This window comes from Misgurnus anguillicaudatus, chromosome 5 (assembly GCF_027580225.2).
Source record: "Misgurnus anguillicaudatus chromosome 5, ASM2758022v2, whole genome shotgun sequence".
Lineage (NCBI taxonomy): Eukaryota > Metazoa > Chordata > Actinopteri > Cypriniformes > Cobitidae > Misgurnus > Misgurnus anguillicaudatus.
In genome coordinates, this window is record NC_073341.2 from 8,069,866 (window position 1) to 8,088,397 (window position 18,532).

The 18,532-nt window shown below is 38.2% G+C and overlaps 1 protein-coding gene across 1 annotated transcript in view; it reads right to left on the reverse strand.

The window, feature by feature from the left end:
• Positions 1–18,532, reverse strand: part of cacna1db (calcium channel, voltage-dependent, L type, alpha 1D subunit, b) — a 193,086-nt gene that overhangs the window by 40,472 nt on the left and 134,082 nt on the right. Inside the window, exons 31-36 of the mRNA XM_055167221.2 lie at positions 15,618–15,746; positions 6,222–6,287; positions 6,039–6,130; positions 5,217–5,376; positions 4,669–4,796; positions 4,475–4,571 (exon numbers count right to left, since the gene is read on the reverse strand). Of these exons, the coding sequence (XP_055023196.2) occupies positions 4,475–4,571; positions 4,669–4,796; positions 5,217–5,376; positions 6,039–6,130; positions 6,222–6,287; positions 15,618–15,746 (672 nt within the window). The remainder of the gene's footprint in view (positions 1–4,474; positions 4,572–4,668; positions 4,797–5,216; positions 5,377–6,038; positions 6,131–6,221; positions 6,288–15,617; positions 15,747–18,532) is intronic.

An 18,532-nucleotide genomic window follows, 5' to 3' on the forward strand; every position in this document is an offset into this window, starting at 1 on the left:
ATAATAATAATAATAATAATAATAATAATAATAATCATCAACAATAACAACTACTGAGGTGTAAACACACTAGTAGTTGTTATCTGACCCTTTGGGTCAAAATATGATTTATGGCCCCCTGTCAATCATGTTTTGACAGGTGGTGCCCCACCCCAATAAATCAAAAAAATTGTACGCGCCATCGATTTTTAAGTGACATTTTTATAGGTTTTTTAGGTTGCAGTCCAGATGCCCGACATTATAACACGTCGATCAAGGCACTGCATTTCTTTTTGTGTCTGTCAGTTGTCGCGCAATTGTTTGTCATTTTTGTTGATGTGTCAGTAAAAAGGTTTTGTATTCTTTGGTGCGAGTTAAAAAGTTGTTCAGAGATTTTTTTCTGTTTGTCATTTTTATGGTAGGTGTCTCTCTCATCCACAGCCCCGATTTTACTTCTCAGGAGGGGTTTCAGTGGATGTGTTTCTAAAACCTTAAGTGTAAAATAAATGTAATTCTGTACACTTTGACAAAAATAAAGGTTTATTTTAAATTTAGAGTTTTATGAACTGTCCTTGCAAAGATCGTGATTAAAAACGGGGCCATGCATGTGTTGAGGTGAAGCACCCAAGCGTATTTTCATGTTTGCAACCTAACTTTTGTTTGTAACATCAAAACTTTCTTTAAAGTCCAAGACTCAATCATTTAGGTGTATATGGTCAAGCCCTCATATCTGATATCACTTGAACCATGTTGTGTTCTGAATAAAGTTTAGTGTTTATAATGCATAAAGAATTTATTAATTAAATATTTAGTATGTGTATAGTTTAAGCAATGCCCTATTCAACAACCACGGGGCCAACTATACTAAGAACTTTCAACATTTAACAAATGTACAGGGTTTCCAACCATCTGATTTTAGGGGTGATAGTGTGTTGTCTACCCATCCAAAGGCATGAATGACATTAATGTCTGTGCAACTGACATGTTTTACAGCATAACACACTAGACAAAGGACTTTTTGGGCGCAATTATTTTGTTTCTTGTGTTAATGGTTATACTAGGCTTAAACCTTTAACAAAGAACATGAACAAACGTTTGTATATTTTTAACTCTCTCTCTTTATATTATGCGAGTAATAAAAGGTTTGGAAATCCTTTTTCAATTTTTTTTTAAATTGTAAAAATTTATCAAAAATGGTAAAACAAAAATAACATTATAATAATATAGATTTTTAAAAATTGATTTTCACTAACGTTTGTAAAATTAAACAAAAGTTACTTTAAAATACCAAAATAGACAAACTTACCATGGACACAGATTACGGTGTCACATATTTTGGTATTTGAGCACTGACCCTCAACGATACTAGGGCTATAGGTATGTCTTTTAAAAGTTAAAAAAATCATCAAAAATCATTTTTATATAGTAAGTTTTACTTCTTAAACTTATTTTTTACATTAGAACAAAAAAAAACATGAGCATAACACAATGACAGGACCATTTGCCTTTTCTCAATCACAACTTAGCGCAGTCAAATTTTTTGACACAGAGATGCTGTTCCACCCTGCTCTTGATGAGATCTTAAGACAACCCTGTTAGACAAGCGAGATGATTGTTCTCTTCTAAAAATTACAAAGAAAAGCAAAATGCATCTATCCCAACTAACTTCTTCAACTGCACAAATAGCCTTAATATGCATGTGTGCGTCTTTGCTGCCATGGAGTTTCACACCACAGATAAAGAGTTTTTTGAATATCTTTTTTTTCTATTCATATAGGTTGTACCTTTACATAATATTAAAACCAAATACATACATTTTATAGATTATGTAATTATTATTATGACCGCACCATAGGGGTTTTTGAAGCGAAACAGCCCTGCTCAGATGAGGAGCTTGTGCTTGTATGAATACAGACATATATCTCTGAACAGTTTTAAAGAAACTTAACCAAAAATTTTTCATGCAACAGTTTTAATAGGGTATAACACATATTTTATTCAACTGTGGCGGGATTCACATACCATGGATGGGTTTCATGATTTGAGGAACTGTGGATGATATTTTGCACAAATAAGGAACGATTTTTTTGTTGCGAAACTGACCGAACTCACAAACAATCTTGTGGCCAAACACTGTGCGAAGTTTGGCTACGATACTGTGGATTCTTGATAAAGATGGCACAAAAGTCACTCGAACGTTTTCGCAATGGCAAGATGGGGTATGTGTATATGTATGTATTCACCGTGTACAAGATATAGACAATAAAGCTACTGTCTAAAACTAAACATTACATTTTTTTATTTTTGTGGGACAATAGATTTTACACAAACTAATAATTTTCATGTAGAAAAGCTGTTTTTTAAGAGTGAACCTGAAAATATTAAGTAAAAACTAAAGCTGTATTTATTTTTGCATCTATAAATGAAAAGTTTAAACATTATGTTTAAAATAGTTATTATGAATAGATTGTAGCCATGAAAAGATGCTCATGAACGTCTCGGTTACGTAGGTAACCTCGGTTTCCTAAGAAGGGAATGAGACACTGTGTCAGAGAGCTGATGCTTTGGGAACGCCTACAGTGTGACGGCGTCCAGGTATGTATATCAAATTCGACCAATGATTTGGCGTGACCTCATAAGTGGAAGCCAGAGAGCATAAAAAGAACGAAAAGGAAAGCCCACTTTATCTGGCATATACCGAAGCAGGTGTACAGGCACGCCGGAAGTATGGCAAAGTAGAAAACGCAGCGTCTCATTCCCTTCTCAGGCAACAGAGGTTACATACGTAACCTGAGACGTTCTCTTTCAATGGAACTTTGGGAACGCTTTATTTGGGAATAACTAAGTATACAAAGTATACAAAAGTATACAAAAAAGTAAACAAAAGTGAGTGGTGAGGACCTGCCTGCCGCATCACAGACATCCTGGGTCAAGACCCCTGCCCACAGAGCCAAAAATGCTGCCATACCTTCAGTTGAACGCGCTCTGACAGTTTAAGAAGAGGACCATGCCAGGCTTTATAAGCACATGCAATAGCCTAGACTATCCATCTGCTTAAAGTCTGCTTGGTGGCCAGGGACCTATTCAAGGCCAAACCCAAGCATATAAATAACTGCTCTGTTTATCTGAACTGGGCAGTTCTAAGCACAAACATGTGCACATAACTCAGCCTAGGGTGTAGAATGCCTTCATGTGTTTAGCAAACTCGAGCCAGGTGAGTGAAACCGAGAGAGCCCCTAAATCTCCTACCGTCTTAAGGGAGGTAATAGCTAGGCAAAATATAGTTTTCAGAGTAAAAAACTTTCTGAAATCGTATCCAATGGCTCAAATGGTGCACCTGATAAGCCCTCCAGGACCACAGACAGATCCCACGCAGGGATCCTAGATGACTCAGAGGCCTCGGGGGGGGGGAGTTTAGCTCCAACCCTAAACAAGCACACCTTGTTGGAGCTAAACTCTGCAGGACTGTGGCCCTCCAGGACCAGAATTGCCCACCCCTGCTCTAAGTGCTTCACAGGAAATGCATGACTAGTTGGTCTCTGTCAAAGGAGACAGCCCAGCTGCGAAACACTCCTATAAAAACTATAAGAACTGAACCAACTGGCCAGTTAACTGGGTCATATAAGTGCTCTTGGCACCATGTAATAAAAAGTCTCCATTTAAATGCGTATAATTTTTTGGTGGAGGGAGTGCTGGAATGTAAAATAGTCTGCACAACCTTGGTGGAAAGACCAGTTTCTATGAGTCAGAGGCCAGACCTACAAACTCATTCGCTCTAGGCAGGGGTGAACCACAGTTCTCCTAGCCTGAGACTGCAGATACCTCCAGATCGGCACCTGAAACGGGGAGCCCTCTAGAAGAGAGACCAGGTTCGAGAACCACACTGTGGTTCTCACAGTGAATGTACGCCACGCCCTCCAATGCGCAACATGTCATGCAAATCCTCCCCCGTGATAAAGCAGGTACAAGGAGGAACGCATTGTCTAAAGTATTTCTGCTTTCATTGTTGCTTTCATTATCAACCACATAGTTAAACTATTTAGTTACTCTGATATACACACCCACAGATAGCCGCTTAGGCATTAAAAGATAAAGTGGGCATTCCTTTTCGTCCTTTTTATGCACTCTGGCTTCCGCCTATTCTGTCACGCACAACCATTGGTTGAATTTGAAACACATACTCAGACACTGTCCCAAATTAGGCGTTCCCAAAGTGTCAGCTCTCTGATGCAGTGTGGAGTTCCTTTAACTCTTTCACCACCAGCATTTTTCATGATTTTCACAAAAGTTTAATGTCTTCCAGAAAATGCTCCTTTTTAAATATATAAACATACAATATATGAAATAAAAGAACAGACCCTCTGCTTTCAAACAAAAAAATCTGTTTCATCCTACCTTCATGTGTTCTGTTTTTATCACCTCTCAAATATGTGTAGGTGTATGATTGTAGATTTTCACCCACATCTATGAGCATTTAGTGTTGTTTTGTGCAAACCTTGCAGGCGACTCTGTGAGGACACAGTTTGCCAAAGCCCAGAGGCGGCTGAATCCTGCGCAGTAACGTCACCACATCCAAGTGCTTGATACGGCCCCTGAAAAACAAAAAGTACTCAATGTTAACAAAACACACACTTCTTAAGCAGGTCTTTATGTGGAATATCTTATGGACAAATATAGATCTGTGTATACCTGGCCTCAGGATCGTATTCTGACCAGATCCTCTTGAATTCATCTAGGTGATGTGGTCCGAGAATCGACCAATCACGCGTCAGGTAGTCAAAGTTGTCCATGATGATAGCAACAAACAAATTAATAATCTGAAAGAAAAACAAACAAATAAAAAGTAATACCATATAAACTAACGAAACAAAAAAATTAAACTCTATTTGCTTATTTGTGACAATTACATGAAAGGGCACTGGGTAATGTTTTAAAAGATAAAATGAGTTCACATGTGGATCAATGCTGTCCTGTGCTGTCAGCCTTTCAAACCCATTTTTCAACTTTTTTTGTGTTTGACAATAAAACCATTTTGATTTCAGCGGGATGTATCTGCTAACCTGACATGCAATGTGTAGATATAGGGTTGAAATATAGTTTTTAAGCATTAAATTGTGTGGATGCACAAAGTAAATTTTCCAAACAGAGTAAGCGTGTAGTTCATCAAATATAGACTATATTTGTACAGTAGTAAACACGTCAACACAGTATTGAAGTATTTAGCTGGGTTAAGGTACCAGGAAAGCACACAGCATGTAAAAGCTGATGAAAAAGACGATGGCGAAGGTACTCCCGCAGCTCTTCTCTTCTCCAGGGTTGTATTCGGACTCAGAGTCACACTGTTTGCCGGGCAAACAAGCCAACATGATTTCCTGCCATGCCTCACCTGTCGCACATCTGAACAAACCACAAGAGAATGACCATAAAATATTGAATGCCATTTATTCTCATTTTCTTAACTTTTAAACTAATTTCTTCAAGTTGAAATTGTTTATTTAAGTAAAGCTCAGTAAAGCTAATGTGAATTTTAGCTTTGTTTTATGATATTATTCCTTTAAAAAATCCTCTATGTTTAGGTTAGTTTAGTTTATTCATTTATAAAGGTAATTTAAAACAACAAATGTTTTAGATTTTAGAGACTTTAGACTGGATTACATAGACTGTCTCACAGTCTCAGATAAAGTACAGTATATTCAGTTTTAGTCTTGATATATTGATCTCTTATCAGGTATTGGGGTGTAAATGAGCTTTCAGATGAACTGTCAGGTATTTCGGATACCCATCTATTTCTTGAAATGGTTAAAATGTGATGTAGTTGTCATAATTTCAGTCATCTCAATAAAAGCCATTATTGGAAAAAACACAAAGTTAACGTGACTTCAAGAAACCTGTATGTGCTTTTATGAAACTTGACGGACGCTGATCAATGTGCTTTATTGTGTCAACAGAAACACTGTCATTGTCTTCAAAGGAAATAAAGTTAGACAGGCTTATGTGAAGTGCTATGAATGATCAAAAACTCATTTCTGGCTGAAATATTTCTAAAACATCTAACATACCTGAACAACAGTAGCACAGCTTGTGGAAACGTCTGGAAATTATTGTTACGATTAATACTGGTTCCATCCATTATGGCAATCTTTCCAAACACCTAAAGTATTAAAAACAACCCCTTTATCATTAGACAGAAGACTGTTATAACATCAGTACGCTACTGTAAATCAGTGAATAGAGTGAAATACCTGCATTCCAATGACAGCATAGACAAAGAAGAGCATCGCTACCAGCAGAGCCACATAAGGTAGAGCCTAAAAGACAAACATGATACACAGTACTGAATGTGTCAATCACAACAGCTACTCTGTGTGGGATCAGGATCACATTGTGTTAGCTTACCTGTAAATTATCTTAAAGGCATGGTATCCCAACTTTGATCAGAAACTATTTGTCATGCTGGTTGAAAATCTATTCAAATCCCAAAAGCAATCACTAAAGTTAAGTGGTCTTAATATATTTATAATACACATCATCATGGCCATAGCCAGGGTTTGAAAATTAGTAAGGGCCAGGGTGGGTTGTTGTGCACTAAAATACAGTTTTTAAGTACACTTAGTAAACATACTTTTTTGCGCACTTATTTTGTAGCTAATATACCAATATACCAAATTTGTCTTAAACTTTATGGGGCGGTTTCCCGGACAGGGATTAGACTAGTTCTAGACTTAAACACTTTTAAGAGCTCTCCAAACTGAAAACAACTTGCACTTACATATCTCAAAATACATCAGGGCCCTTTGTTTTACCTCAAAATGCACAAAGGTAATGTTTTTAGTAAGGCATGTTTGTTAAAACTAGTTATATTTCCTAATTAAACTAAGGCCTAGTCCTGGATAAAGCTAATCCTGGTCTGGGAAACCGCCCCTATATAACTTAAAAATGTATTTACTGGTATTAAATTGTAGTTTTAGTAGATTCAAGTATACTTTAGTTTTTACCTGGGATCTAATGTAGTCTTAACCTTATTCCATTTTACAATTTGGGTAAACACACTGTCTGTTTTGGGGGATGGACTAGGACTGTTGACTAAGGGTTGATTATTTATTTATTTTTCATGCAACAATGCTTATTGTTGTAATCATTTTAATAAGCAATATTATATGAACAAGAACTATACAAAATACTAAACAAGAACTTTGTTTAATACTATTATGAATGTTTTCAGGATGTGAAATAACATTCTTAATGCTTACTGTATTTTCTGTTGAGATTAGCATTACTGTTAACATAATATATTTGGCATATTTCATTTAAACCCAATTGTTCTACATCTTTACCAGAGTTATTTTTTTGTTTTTTAATAGTGCTGATACTCTTACAGACACAATCATAATGATTTTGCCTGTGCTGAATGATGTACCTAATTTTGATAACTGTCAGTTTAGGTGCTGGTCACCCAGTGTTTGCCAGATATTAGTACGAAAAAACCCCAAAAATAATAGGCCATAAAGAACAAGAAGTTCAAACCTATAAATCATATATATATATTTAAGCAATATCGCTCGAGTAGGAGTGTGATATAGCTCTATATCATCACGGCTGTGATTAGGCCAGAGGCACGGGCCGTAGGCCGAGTGCCGGAGGCAATCACAGCCGTGATGATATAGAGCTATATCACACGACTCCGAGAGTGATATTGCTTTTATACAACAGTTCGATGGCACACGTTTGAAAAACGAAAACTAGAAAACAACAACGGAGTTATTTTAAAAGCCTCTTTGTTTGAGAACTACTTCTTCCGCCACGGATTTGAGGGCGGCCAGAATGACAGGTAAAACTTTCGGCTGCTTTGAAGCTCATAACAACTCAATGGACGGAAAAGTCGTTACTTTATATTACCGTTTCTTGGTCACAAAGTGTAGTTTTAAGATTAGTTCAGTCGAGAATGTATATGTATTATATTTAAATCTGCAGTCGATTAGTAAAGATAGCGCCTGTTTGAACGTTTGCTTAGTGAGATTCGGTACGAATGAGAACCAAAGCATGAGCGGACTTCAGTGTTCACTCGCCCCGCTGACCACCGCCCTCTCTGGGCTACATCTCTGACAGAAATACCCTGGCTCTCATGTTGGCCTTGTTTGTTTATGATCGTCAAAATGAGATCAAATCAGCAGTATTTGGTGTCATGATCAAACTATTACTTGTTTTTTAATTCATATTTAGTGTCTTTTGTGTTGTTATTGTTTTGGCGCGAGGTAAAAGTTAATAAAACTACTTGTATAACGTTACTATTGCTTTCTCATTTATTCTTAACGTGATACGAGCACTCGATTATTATTATTAAACTTTGTTCTTGTCAGTACTATATAAAACGGTTTTTATAAGTGTCAGAGAGATGTTTTTGCATGCTGCTTGTACAAAATGCCCACCATCCCAATAACGCACAGAACATTTAACACTGCTTATAAATAACGTTATACCAGTGGCGATATCTCATAACATGTTTTAATAGTCACGTCACGATAAAGTAAATGATCAATGTCCACATTTAAAAGCTGCGGTGCTTACCTGCAGTTCCACGGCGTTTTCGCGTTCTGATGAGAAATAGCTCCAGAAAAAAAACGAGTGTTTATATTCCTCTGTCCAAGTGTTAATCGTCCACACGATGTGACAAGACATTTCTCCCATTAACTTTAACGTAACATCCAATAATAACTTCCGATTGGGGATTCACAGACTGATTTATGAGCTAGTAAACTAATGAGATACACGGAGAGTGATTCAAAACAGCGCGTCTGTGTTTTTCCATTCAGAGATGAGCCTGCTTAGGACCTCCATTCACTAGGTGGCGGAATGATACGAAAGGTGAAGCGGTTACAGTGCCGATATTAGCACAATATCGCATAGCTCTTAGCCAATCAGATTCGAGAACCAGAAAGAACTGTTGTATAAATATATATATATATATATATATCTCGCTAACACTAACCTACACTTGACCATCACTTTATAAATATTCCAAAGTGTCTAATTACTAAAATGGTACTTATAAAAAGGATTTTTAATAATGCAAACTGGCAACTCTGCAAATTCTGTACCCTCACGACTTGAGTCAATCTATGTCATTTTCACTGAACTATACAGCAAACTGTCCAAACTTAATTATATACGCGGATGACCATAAGCCGTTTTGAAAAACGAATTAGTCATTCATAGAAATTAAATTTTTAAATATGAAAAATTTACAGAGGTCCGGACCTCGGTGACCTCATAGCTGGCTACGGCCATGCACATCATCTTTGGAAGACACAGGACCAAAATTATCTGCCAGTCAGGATGTCCTACTTGTCTGTGAACCTATATATGTGCAAACGTCCTCACACCAACCATCAGTTTTCATTTTGACCTCATAGCTGGCTACTGCCATGCACATCATCTTTGGAAGACACAGGACCAAAATTATCTGCCAGTCAGGATGTCCTACTTGTCTGTGAACCTATATATGTGCAAACGTCCTCACACCCACCATCAGTTTTCATTTTCCGCAATTCCTGTGTGAACCAGGAAGCAGAATGTTTAAAGTTGACTTCTCGTGTCCTGATAGGGGCATAGAGGTCAAAGACACTACTCAGTGCTGTATTGTAGTATGTTGTCAGTTCATCTACAGTTGCAGAGGCTGGGCAGCTGATTTGTTGAAGGTCTTCAATGATAGAGGTTGAATCAATTTGTTGCCAGTTCCTGAATGATATTTGGGGTTTGGGTCTGTTTGATGGCAGCATACAAGAAAAGGCCATAGAGACCGACTTGTGGTCAGATACACCCAGGTCATCTATCTCCAGGATGTTTATAGGGGCGTCAGAAATGACCAGATCTAGGGTGTGGCCCTTGGTGTGTGTGGGAGCCTTAACATGTTGCTGGAGACCAAGGCAGTCAAGCAAGCTCAGAAACTTTAAGGTGAAAAGGGGTTCTAAGATTATAAAAATGTATAAAAGAAATAGTTCTTTGAAGAACCAAAAAGGTTGACATCGCTGTGAAGAACCTTTAAAGCACCTTTATTTTTAAGAGTGCGAAGCACCTTGCCCCACTATGAACAAGACAATGGCATGACAAGCCTACTTTAATCTGACTCCTCCACTTTAGTAACCTCTCTATCATCCTTCAACTCTGGATGTGAAATAGTCCATTATAACATTGAGGCTGTTTACACTTGGCATTAACATGCGTTTTCATTGATCGGATCACAAGTGGACAACGTTAACTCCCAGTAGTCCAAAATATGCGGCGCCATGTTTTGACGTGTTTTTACCTTATCATAGCAGAATCAACTTAAAATAATCCATCATTAACCCTCTGGGGTCTAAGGGGTTTTTAGGGCCCTGGGGTTTTGACATGCACAGACATTTGTGTTTTTTTTTTCAGTTGCTTAAAAACATATTAATATTAAAAAGTCTCATAACACTGTGTTCAGCACAAACTGGGCTACAATATTATATGATCAACATGTATGTACATGTTTGTATTTTTGAGAGAAAAATGTTTATGCGTGGTTTTTGAAAAGGCAAAATTTTTAAGTCACTGATATAAGTCCACAAAACTCATTCTAAACATGTTTTCCCAAGACTTTTCAAAACAGGATCTATTAGTCTAGAGTTTTTTCTTCAAAATGATGTGAAAATCATTCTGTCTGCTTATTCACATAAAACAATATATTGATTTACAATATCTAAGACACTTTTGCTTGGGAAAGGCCGTATGCGTGGAGGAGGGAAAGCTCCTGAATAATCAGTGATTGACAGCTGAGGAACAAAAGAGTTGCATAATGAGCCTTGTAGGAATGTTCAACAGGAATGTAACTTTCTCTTTAGTAAAACCATGATAAGGTTTACTTGGGAAGTTATAACAAAATTTTCAATATAATGTAAATACTCACACACACACACACACACACACACACACACACACACACAAAAACACACACACACACACACAAACACACACACAAACACACACACATATTATTATTTATATATATAATTTCTATTAAAATATTTTGGTACACTTTATTTTACGGTGTCTTTGTTACACATTTTACATGTAATTATTATAGTAATAACAGTTAATTATGCATAATTACATGCAACTAACTCTAAACCAAACCCTATTCCCAACCCCAACCCTACAGTAAGTACATGTTGTTGATGATTATTACTTGGTACTTAAATATATAATTACAATGTAACAGTGACGCCTTAAAATTAAGTGTAACCAATATTTTCTATTAATTTAACAAGTATAACGTCCCTTTTAAAAACCATAGTAGCCTAATCATGGTAAAGGTACTGTTTGGCCATCGTAAAAATGAACACAGGATAAGTGTTTGGTTGGCCAGTGAGAGGTTTACTTTTGTGCAGTAAAAAGCTCAAAATAAGAACCAATCATTGTCTGGACTCTTATTTGTGTTTTTGTAATCATTATAGTAGAAATACAACAAGGGACAAGTGTGACAAATTTATCAATGTTTGTTTACAGCCCTCCCTCACGTGTTGACCATCAAAGCAGTGTGTGTGCACATGCTAGTGATCCTGTATTTTATAAACTTGCTGTGCGGAGATATAAGTTTAGACGCAAGTAAATAAGAATTGTACTGTTTGCAATCGCCTATTTTATAAGAATACCAAAAAGCGCGTCAAAGTTCCTGACTCGTGTGTTTGTGTATGTGCGTTCCCGTCGCGTAAACTGTTTGACGGAAGAACAAAGAAAACACTTGCGCCTGGAGAAACTGACACACATACGCAAGTACATAAGGATTTAGATCTCATGTTTGGTGCACTTGGATGAAACAACAAGGAATGGAGAGACTGGATTGTGGATTGCGTATCTATTGACTGCAGGAGGCACGAGTTATGCATATGGATGTCTCTGCTCATTCACTTCAATGGCGCGGGGGTGTGGTGATCTCATCTCATTACAGATAAACAGGTAACAGGAGAAAGACGGTACCTCTCCACCTTCTCATACAGTTTACACCGAATGACAATATCTGTTTTTGATCTCACATCATTTCCACATTCCAAGCATTATGTAGATGTTTATTTTTTGTTTCTATGATAAGAATTGTTAGGTTACATTTAATTTTTCTGACGCGTTTCTGAAAGGACTTCACTGAGGGAGAGAGAACAAAACGCACATCATGTTTATTTTCTTAATTTTGCGAAAAGCACAACATTCTGTTTTTATTGGGAGTGGACAGAAAAAAACAAGACACTTTAATGTTTTAAATGATGTATAAATCATTGTATGTTCAAAATGTATGTTCAAAATCAGCAGAGTAATTTAAGTCTCTTTGCGGAGTGATTGAAAAATAAAGAGTTTGCGGCGCCTGCGACCCCAGAGTGTTAATAATCATACACTTACGTGTTTGACATCAATTGAAACTGTGAAGGGTCTTCTTTAATTTGTGTACATTCACAATAACAACAGATCTTTGTGTTTTTGTCAAATAAAGAAAATAAACAGGGTGCGCATTCAGACATGTCTGTCTCCGCCAGCTGTCTCTCAAAAAACGTTACAAAAATCAATTGAATCTCCCAAAATACTCGTCACACAAACATGATACATATATCCAAAGAAAGCCTGAAATGTCTACTTTTAAACAAGCTAATTATAATCGAAAACAAATATTTCCTGTTTATATAATCTGCATTGAAGTAAAGAGAGTACCGTTTTTCCTGGCTGACTTCATTATCTATAATTTGTAATCTGTAATTCACTTTCATATCCTTCATGGCAACTTTCAGTAAAGCCGCATTGAAGGATCTTTAAGTGTGTGCTGTAATATGATTCCATATATTGTTTACATGCAACGCAATTCCATACAATGCGCTTTACACTTGACACCATTTTTTATGAAAGCTGCGTTGTTTATGCGGAGACACGAGTACTCATGCACATGGTCGCCATATGCGATGTGTTTTTAAAGTTCATACGCGCTTACAGAAATGCATTATGAACAGAAGCTAGACGATCGATGGGCATCTGCAAATAAGTCATCTGGAACCAGCTTTTTATATAACTAATCACTGCAGATGTTTATCTGAGATGTTCTGAATTTAGTTTATGTACATGATAGTTTATCTGAATGTAGTTCTATCAGTGATATTTACCCATCAGTTATGTATGTAACGTTAAGCTTATGAGGTGTGCATCCCTCTCATCAGTACAAAACTATGAAGTGGAAAAACATTCACCCTTTTGGACAAAGTTATATGGTAACATGAGCCACATAAAGTTTACAGCTCTGTTGTTTATCAGTTTCAGATTATATTGTTAACTTCTTAATGAACCACAAACAAACATGTATATATTCATTTTGTCCTCTACATTCTTTACTGTAGTTCCCTCTCAGATTCCTGCTTAAAGGCTCATTATGCAGCTAATTATGCAAGTCTTTTGTTGCTCAGCTGTCAATCAAGCCTTCTCGCATATGGCCCCTCTAAACAAAAGTGTCTTACAATTTCTAAACCAATATATTGTTTTATGTGAATGAGTAAGCAGAATGATTTTCACATCATTTTAAAGAAAAAACTCTAGACTACTAGATTCTGTTTAGAAAAGTCTTGTAAAAACATGTTTAGTATGGGTTTTGTGGACTTATATCAGTGACTTAAAAATTTAGCTTTTTTAAAAACCACGCATGAACATATAATATTGTAGCCCAGTTTGTGCTGAAAACAGTGTTATGAGACACTTGCCATTATTATGTTTAAAAGCAACTGAAAAAGACAAAATGTAAGAGCATGTCAGAACCTCTGCCAGTGTCCTTAAATGGTCGGACCCCAGAGGGTTAATGCCAGGTGTGAACGGTGCTCAAAACGCTCGTCCACTTTCGACCACTTTCAACCACATTCAGAAGTAGTCAAAACCCCTTTCGATCGATTGCTTTTGTAGTGAAAACGCACATGTGGTTGAATGTGTTCGAACAGCCACACGCGACCCGCCTTCTCTATGCCCATTTATTTAATCTGAGGTACTGAGCACAATGTTTTACGTCTTTTCTGACTTCTGGCACGAACACACGTGTACAGCGCTATTTTAGCCTTTCATTGATAAAACTAAAGTGGATGATCTCCACAGTTTTATTTTGCAAGCGTATGAAAGTTGCGCAATATTATTTCATCAATTGCACTGAAAATCAGAGAAAGCTCTAACAAATACAAGTACAAAACACTGTGCAGCATGTTTACTTACAACAAATGCAGCAAACTCTACTATAATATTAGTTAGTGTGCATATAAACTCATTATTCCTCCCGCTTGCGTTTAAATGACAGCGGAGAGACTCGCCCGCCGTCTCGACAGACCACCCCCTCACAGTATTCAGGACAGATGCGGTCGAAAGTGGACAAAAGAGACAGATTTATACCAGGTGTAAACATGATGTGTCTCTCTCATCCACTTATGATCTGATCGATGAAAACCCTTCTTAATGCCAAGTGTAAACAGCCCCATTGTTTAGGGCAGGGGTCCCCAACCTTTTATACACCGCGGATTGGTTTCAGCTTTTAAAAAAATTTGCGACCCGGGGGTTGGGTGTTGTTTGGGAGGGGTGTAGTAGGGTTGCTGAGTTGCTGTTCTAAGTTCTGAAAATCCTCCTTTGCGAAATGTATAACAAATTGAAGAACAAACAACCATGCATTAGGAAAATTAAAAATTGCCTTATTTATAGTATATTTTCTATAGACATGTAAAACCATATTTTGGCGGATTGTGTTTCTGTACTTTTCATTGTTTGACTAGTTTGCCTACTCATTTAGTCTTAATAACTAACGGTAAACAAACTTGGCTTGCTGTTCTCGAAGGCAGCTCGAATCTTGTTTGGGCTCGAGCCCCAAGTTCAAATAACAGAACAGAACAGAAGGAAAACAATGTGCAGAGAAGGAGGAGAAGAGGAGGAGAGATGCCAGAAGAATTGCAGTTGGGCGCGAAGGCACGGAGACTTGCATTTACTATATGCTTTTAATGATGATTGACACATGACTGTTAAGGTTCCTTTCAAACCTACGTTAAAGGTGTATCCGTTAAAATATTATTACTGCAGTAAAAGAGTTTAAATATAATTAATTAAGAGTCTGCAATTACTTTTCATTTGCGATATCACGGAGTTGAATGTCTTCACGCATTTACATGATTTGCGAGGTACATTTGGAAATAATTGCTTAATAATAATTGAGAGAGAGAGAGAGAAAGAGAGAGTGCGGCCCTTTATAGAAGTGGAAATGATTGATGTTATTTGAAGTCGGCTCGTAAAGGACAAAATACCCGATTACGCTACTACGTAGCTATTATACAATTTTTTTCAGGACGTTCTTGCGACCCGGTGGCAACTTGTCCATGACTCGGTATTGGGTCGCAACCCAGTGGTTGGGGACCTCTGGTTTAGGGAACTAACAACACCAGGATTAAGCAGATTTAAGCAATCAAGAACACTAAAGTGAGCAGGTAATTCAGACGCTGTTGTTCCCATGTGCTCCACTATCTCAGTAAGGTTGTATAAAAAACTCTGTTGTAGTTTACACTGGCAGGAAGTGTGCATTGCTAACCTCAAGGATTCTACATAAGAGCTGTGTACTAAAACCAGCACACCTGAAATGATTTGATGAAGGTCCATAAGAGTGTCCGAATCCCCTCGCCTCTGCTCAACAGCTTCACCAGTCGCATGACACGAAACAGACGGAAGAAAGTGATGGAGATCCTCGCACTGTCCTCCGTGTTCTGAGAAAACAGGTGAATGACACACGAGATGCATTAATGAGACAATAATGTTTATGCTCCCTGTCTAAATAATACACCTGTGCTGGCTTTGAGTCCTGTGTTTTTCTTTGTTTGTAATGATGAAAACTACCTGAGTTTTCTGTTTGATTAAACATTTCTTACACTTTAAACATCTTTGATGAAACCACACCAAAAAAAACATGATTTTTCTTTAAAGACACATATGCATGTTTGCTGTATGTTGGCTCCCTTTTTAAATAACCTGTAACCAGTGATTATGCTATGATTATGATAAGTCACCTAAACCGATTTGCTAACTCATGCTCAATGTTTCTAAGAATGAATGTAAAATTATGGGTATATTCGGTGGACACATTAATTAATTAATTAATTGTTCTTATTAATTCTGTTAAATCAGACAAACAATCACAGGTGTGAGGACAGTTGTCACTGTCCTGCTGCCAAAGTTTCAAAGTCATCTTGACTTGAGCTAGAGTGTGTTGTGCAGCCAACAATAGCATAGAGAGAGTTGATCAAGCACTCGTTCCAGTCCTTGCTTGCATGACTGCATGTGTGGGTGCTGAGCAGACGTGCCCTCATGCAAGGATGCGTTTCTGCATGCGAATAAGGTTCTGCGCGCTCGATTTAGTAAAGATGCAGGCAGATCTAATTCCCACACACACCGAGTTGAGCACCAACCTATTGAGTCTTATGCAGAGAAAAATATGTTGCTAAACTTATCGTTTCTTTTGGCCATCACCTCTCTGAACAAGGTAAATGACATTCAAGGATTACTTGCTTCTCCTTTATGTCTGGAGTTCGCCCCAGGCAGAATTAAAGCCATTCAATACCCAATACAATATATACTGTATATAGCTAAGGTATCTTTTATCCTTCTAACTAGTCAGCTTCCAACCCCTCATCCTTACCTGGCAACCAGTTTCTTATGTTTCTACTTATAAAATAGGACAGACAATTCTTATGACAAAGTAGGAATTTGTTTCCCATAATGTCATTTCATGTCAAAGAGTTCCCTTGAAAGGGAATGTCTCTGTAACCTCTGTTCCCTGGGATTACATACTGACTGCTACATAGCAGTCATCTTATCTATGGACATCATGAGTGACAAGTAGGTCAGTTAGAGTATCCTGGAGAGGTGACGTCTCCGAAATCCAATGTCTCAGTACCGGGGTACCTCAAGGCTCCTTCATCCTCTAAAACAGTGGTTACCAATCCTGGTCCTGGAGGGCCAATGTCTCTGCAGAGTTTAGCTCCAACCCTAATTAAACACACCTGAAGCACCTTAATTAGTTGCTTCAGGTGTTTCTGATTAGGGTTGTAGCTAAACTCTGCAGAGACACCGGCCCTCCAGGACCAGGATTGGTGACCACAGCTTTATTCTCGTTATATATGTTACCTCTAGGAGACATTATCAGGAAACATGACATAAGTTTTCACTGCTATGCGGATGATACCCAGCTTTACATCTCGTCACATCCTAGCGAAACCCACCAGTTTGCTAAGCTAACAGACTGCATTAATGATATTAGGGACTGGATGGCACATAACTTTCTTATGCTAAACTCCAATAAGACTGAGGGTGTTTTCACATATACACTGTTTAGGTCGGCCCAAATGACATGTCGCTCCGAGTACGGTGCGTTTGGGTCAGTGTGAACACAACAGCCGCACTCGGGTGCGCACTAAACGGCCGCTCCGAGACCGCTCTAAACAGGTGGTCTCGGAGCGGCTGTCCCCGAACTCTGGTGCGACCCACCTGTGGTGTGAACACTGCCGGACCTCGGGCCGAACCAAATACAGGAAGTTCTCCACATGTTTGAGCCACTGGGCTTCCGTTGTGACGTGAGCCGGGTGTTATATTGTGGGTTAACAACAAACAAGCCAATCCTGGTCCGTTGCAGAGATTCTCTGTCTCCTTTACGTTTGAGCTGATGATTGTATAAATGCATAGCTGTCCTCCACACACAAATAGTGACATTACGGGCTTTTTAACAAACGGCTCCGTGAGAAAGGCTTTAATAGAACAGCTGCGCAATTTCGCGTTAAAGCAAAGAAACTTCGCAAAGACGTGCATTGTTTATCTCCACATCTTGATAGCTGCGCTCTCTCTGTCAGGCTGGTTGTCGTGGAAACGTGGGGGTGGTCATGAGACGGTAAGAGCTGTCAGAGACCAATGACAGCGCTGACCGTTGTCACGTGGTGTACGGTGCGGCATTTCGAGTGCAGTAAAAAAAATAATATGTGAACACGGACCGCACTAACTGAAAAATGATACAATGTATTTTGGTGCGCTCCGAGGCCGCACCACGGTGCGCACCAACATATGTGAAAACAACCTGAGATACTTATTATTGAACCAAATCGCTACAAAAATAGTATGTCAGATTACAAGTTGTCCATAGATGGCTGCACGGTGGTGCCATCTTCCACGGTTAAGAATTTAGGTGTAATGTTCGACAGCAATCTATCTTTCGATAGTCATATCTCCAACGTCTGCCGCACAGCATTCTTCCATCTTAGAAATATCTCAAAAATACGCCATATGCCGTCTGCATCAGACGCAGAAAAGCTTATCCATGCTTTTATGACCTCTAGAATAGACTATTGTAACTCGTTACTCGGGGGATGCCATGCAAATCAGGTAAACAAGCTACAGCTGGTTCAAAACGCCACCGCAAGAGTGCTTACTCGATCTAAAAAGTATGACCACATTAGTCCAATTCTGGCATCTTTACATTGGCTACCAGTTAAATATCGCATACAAT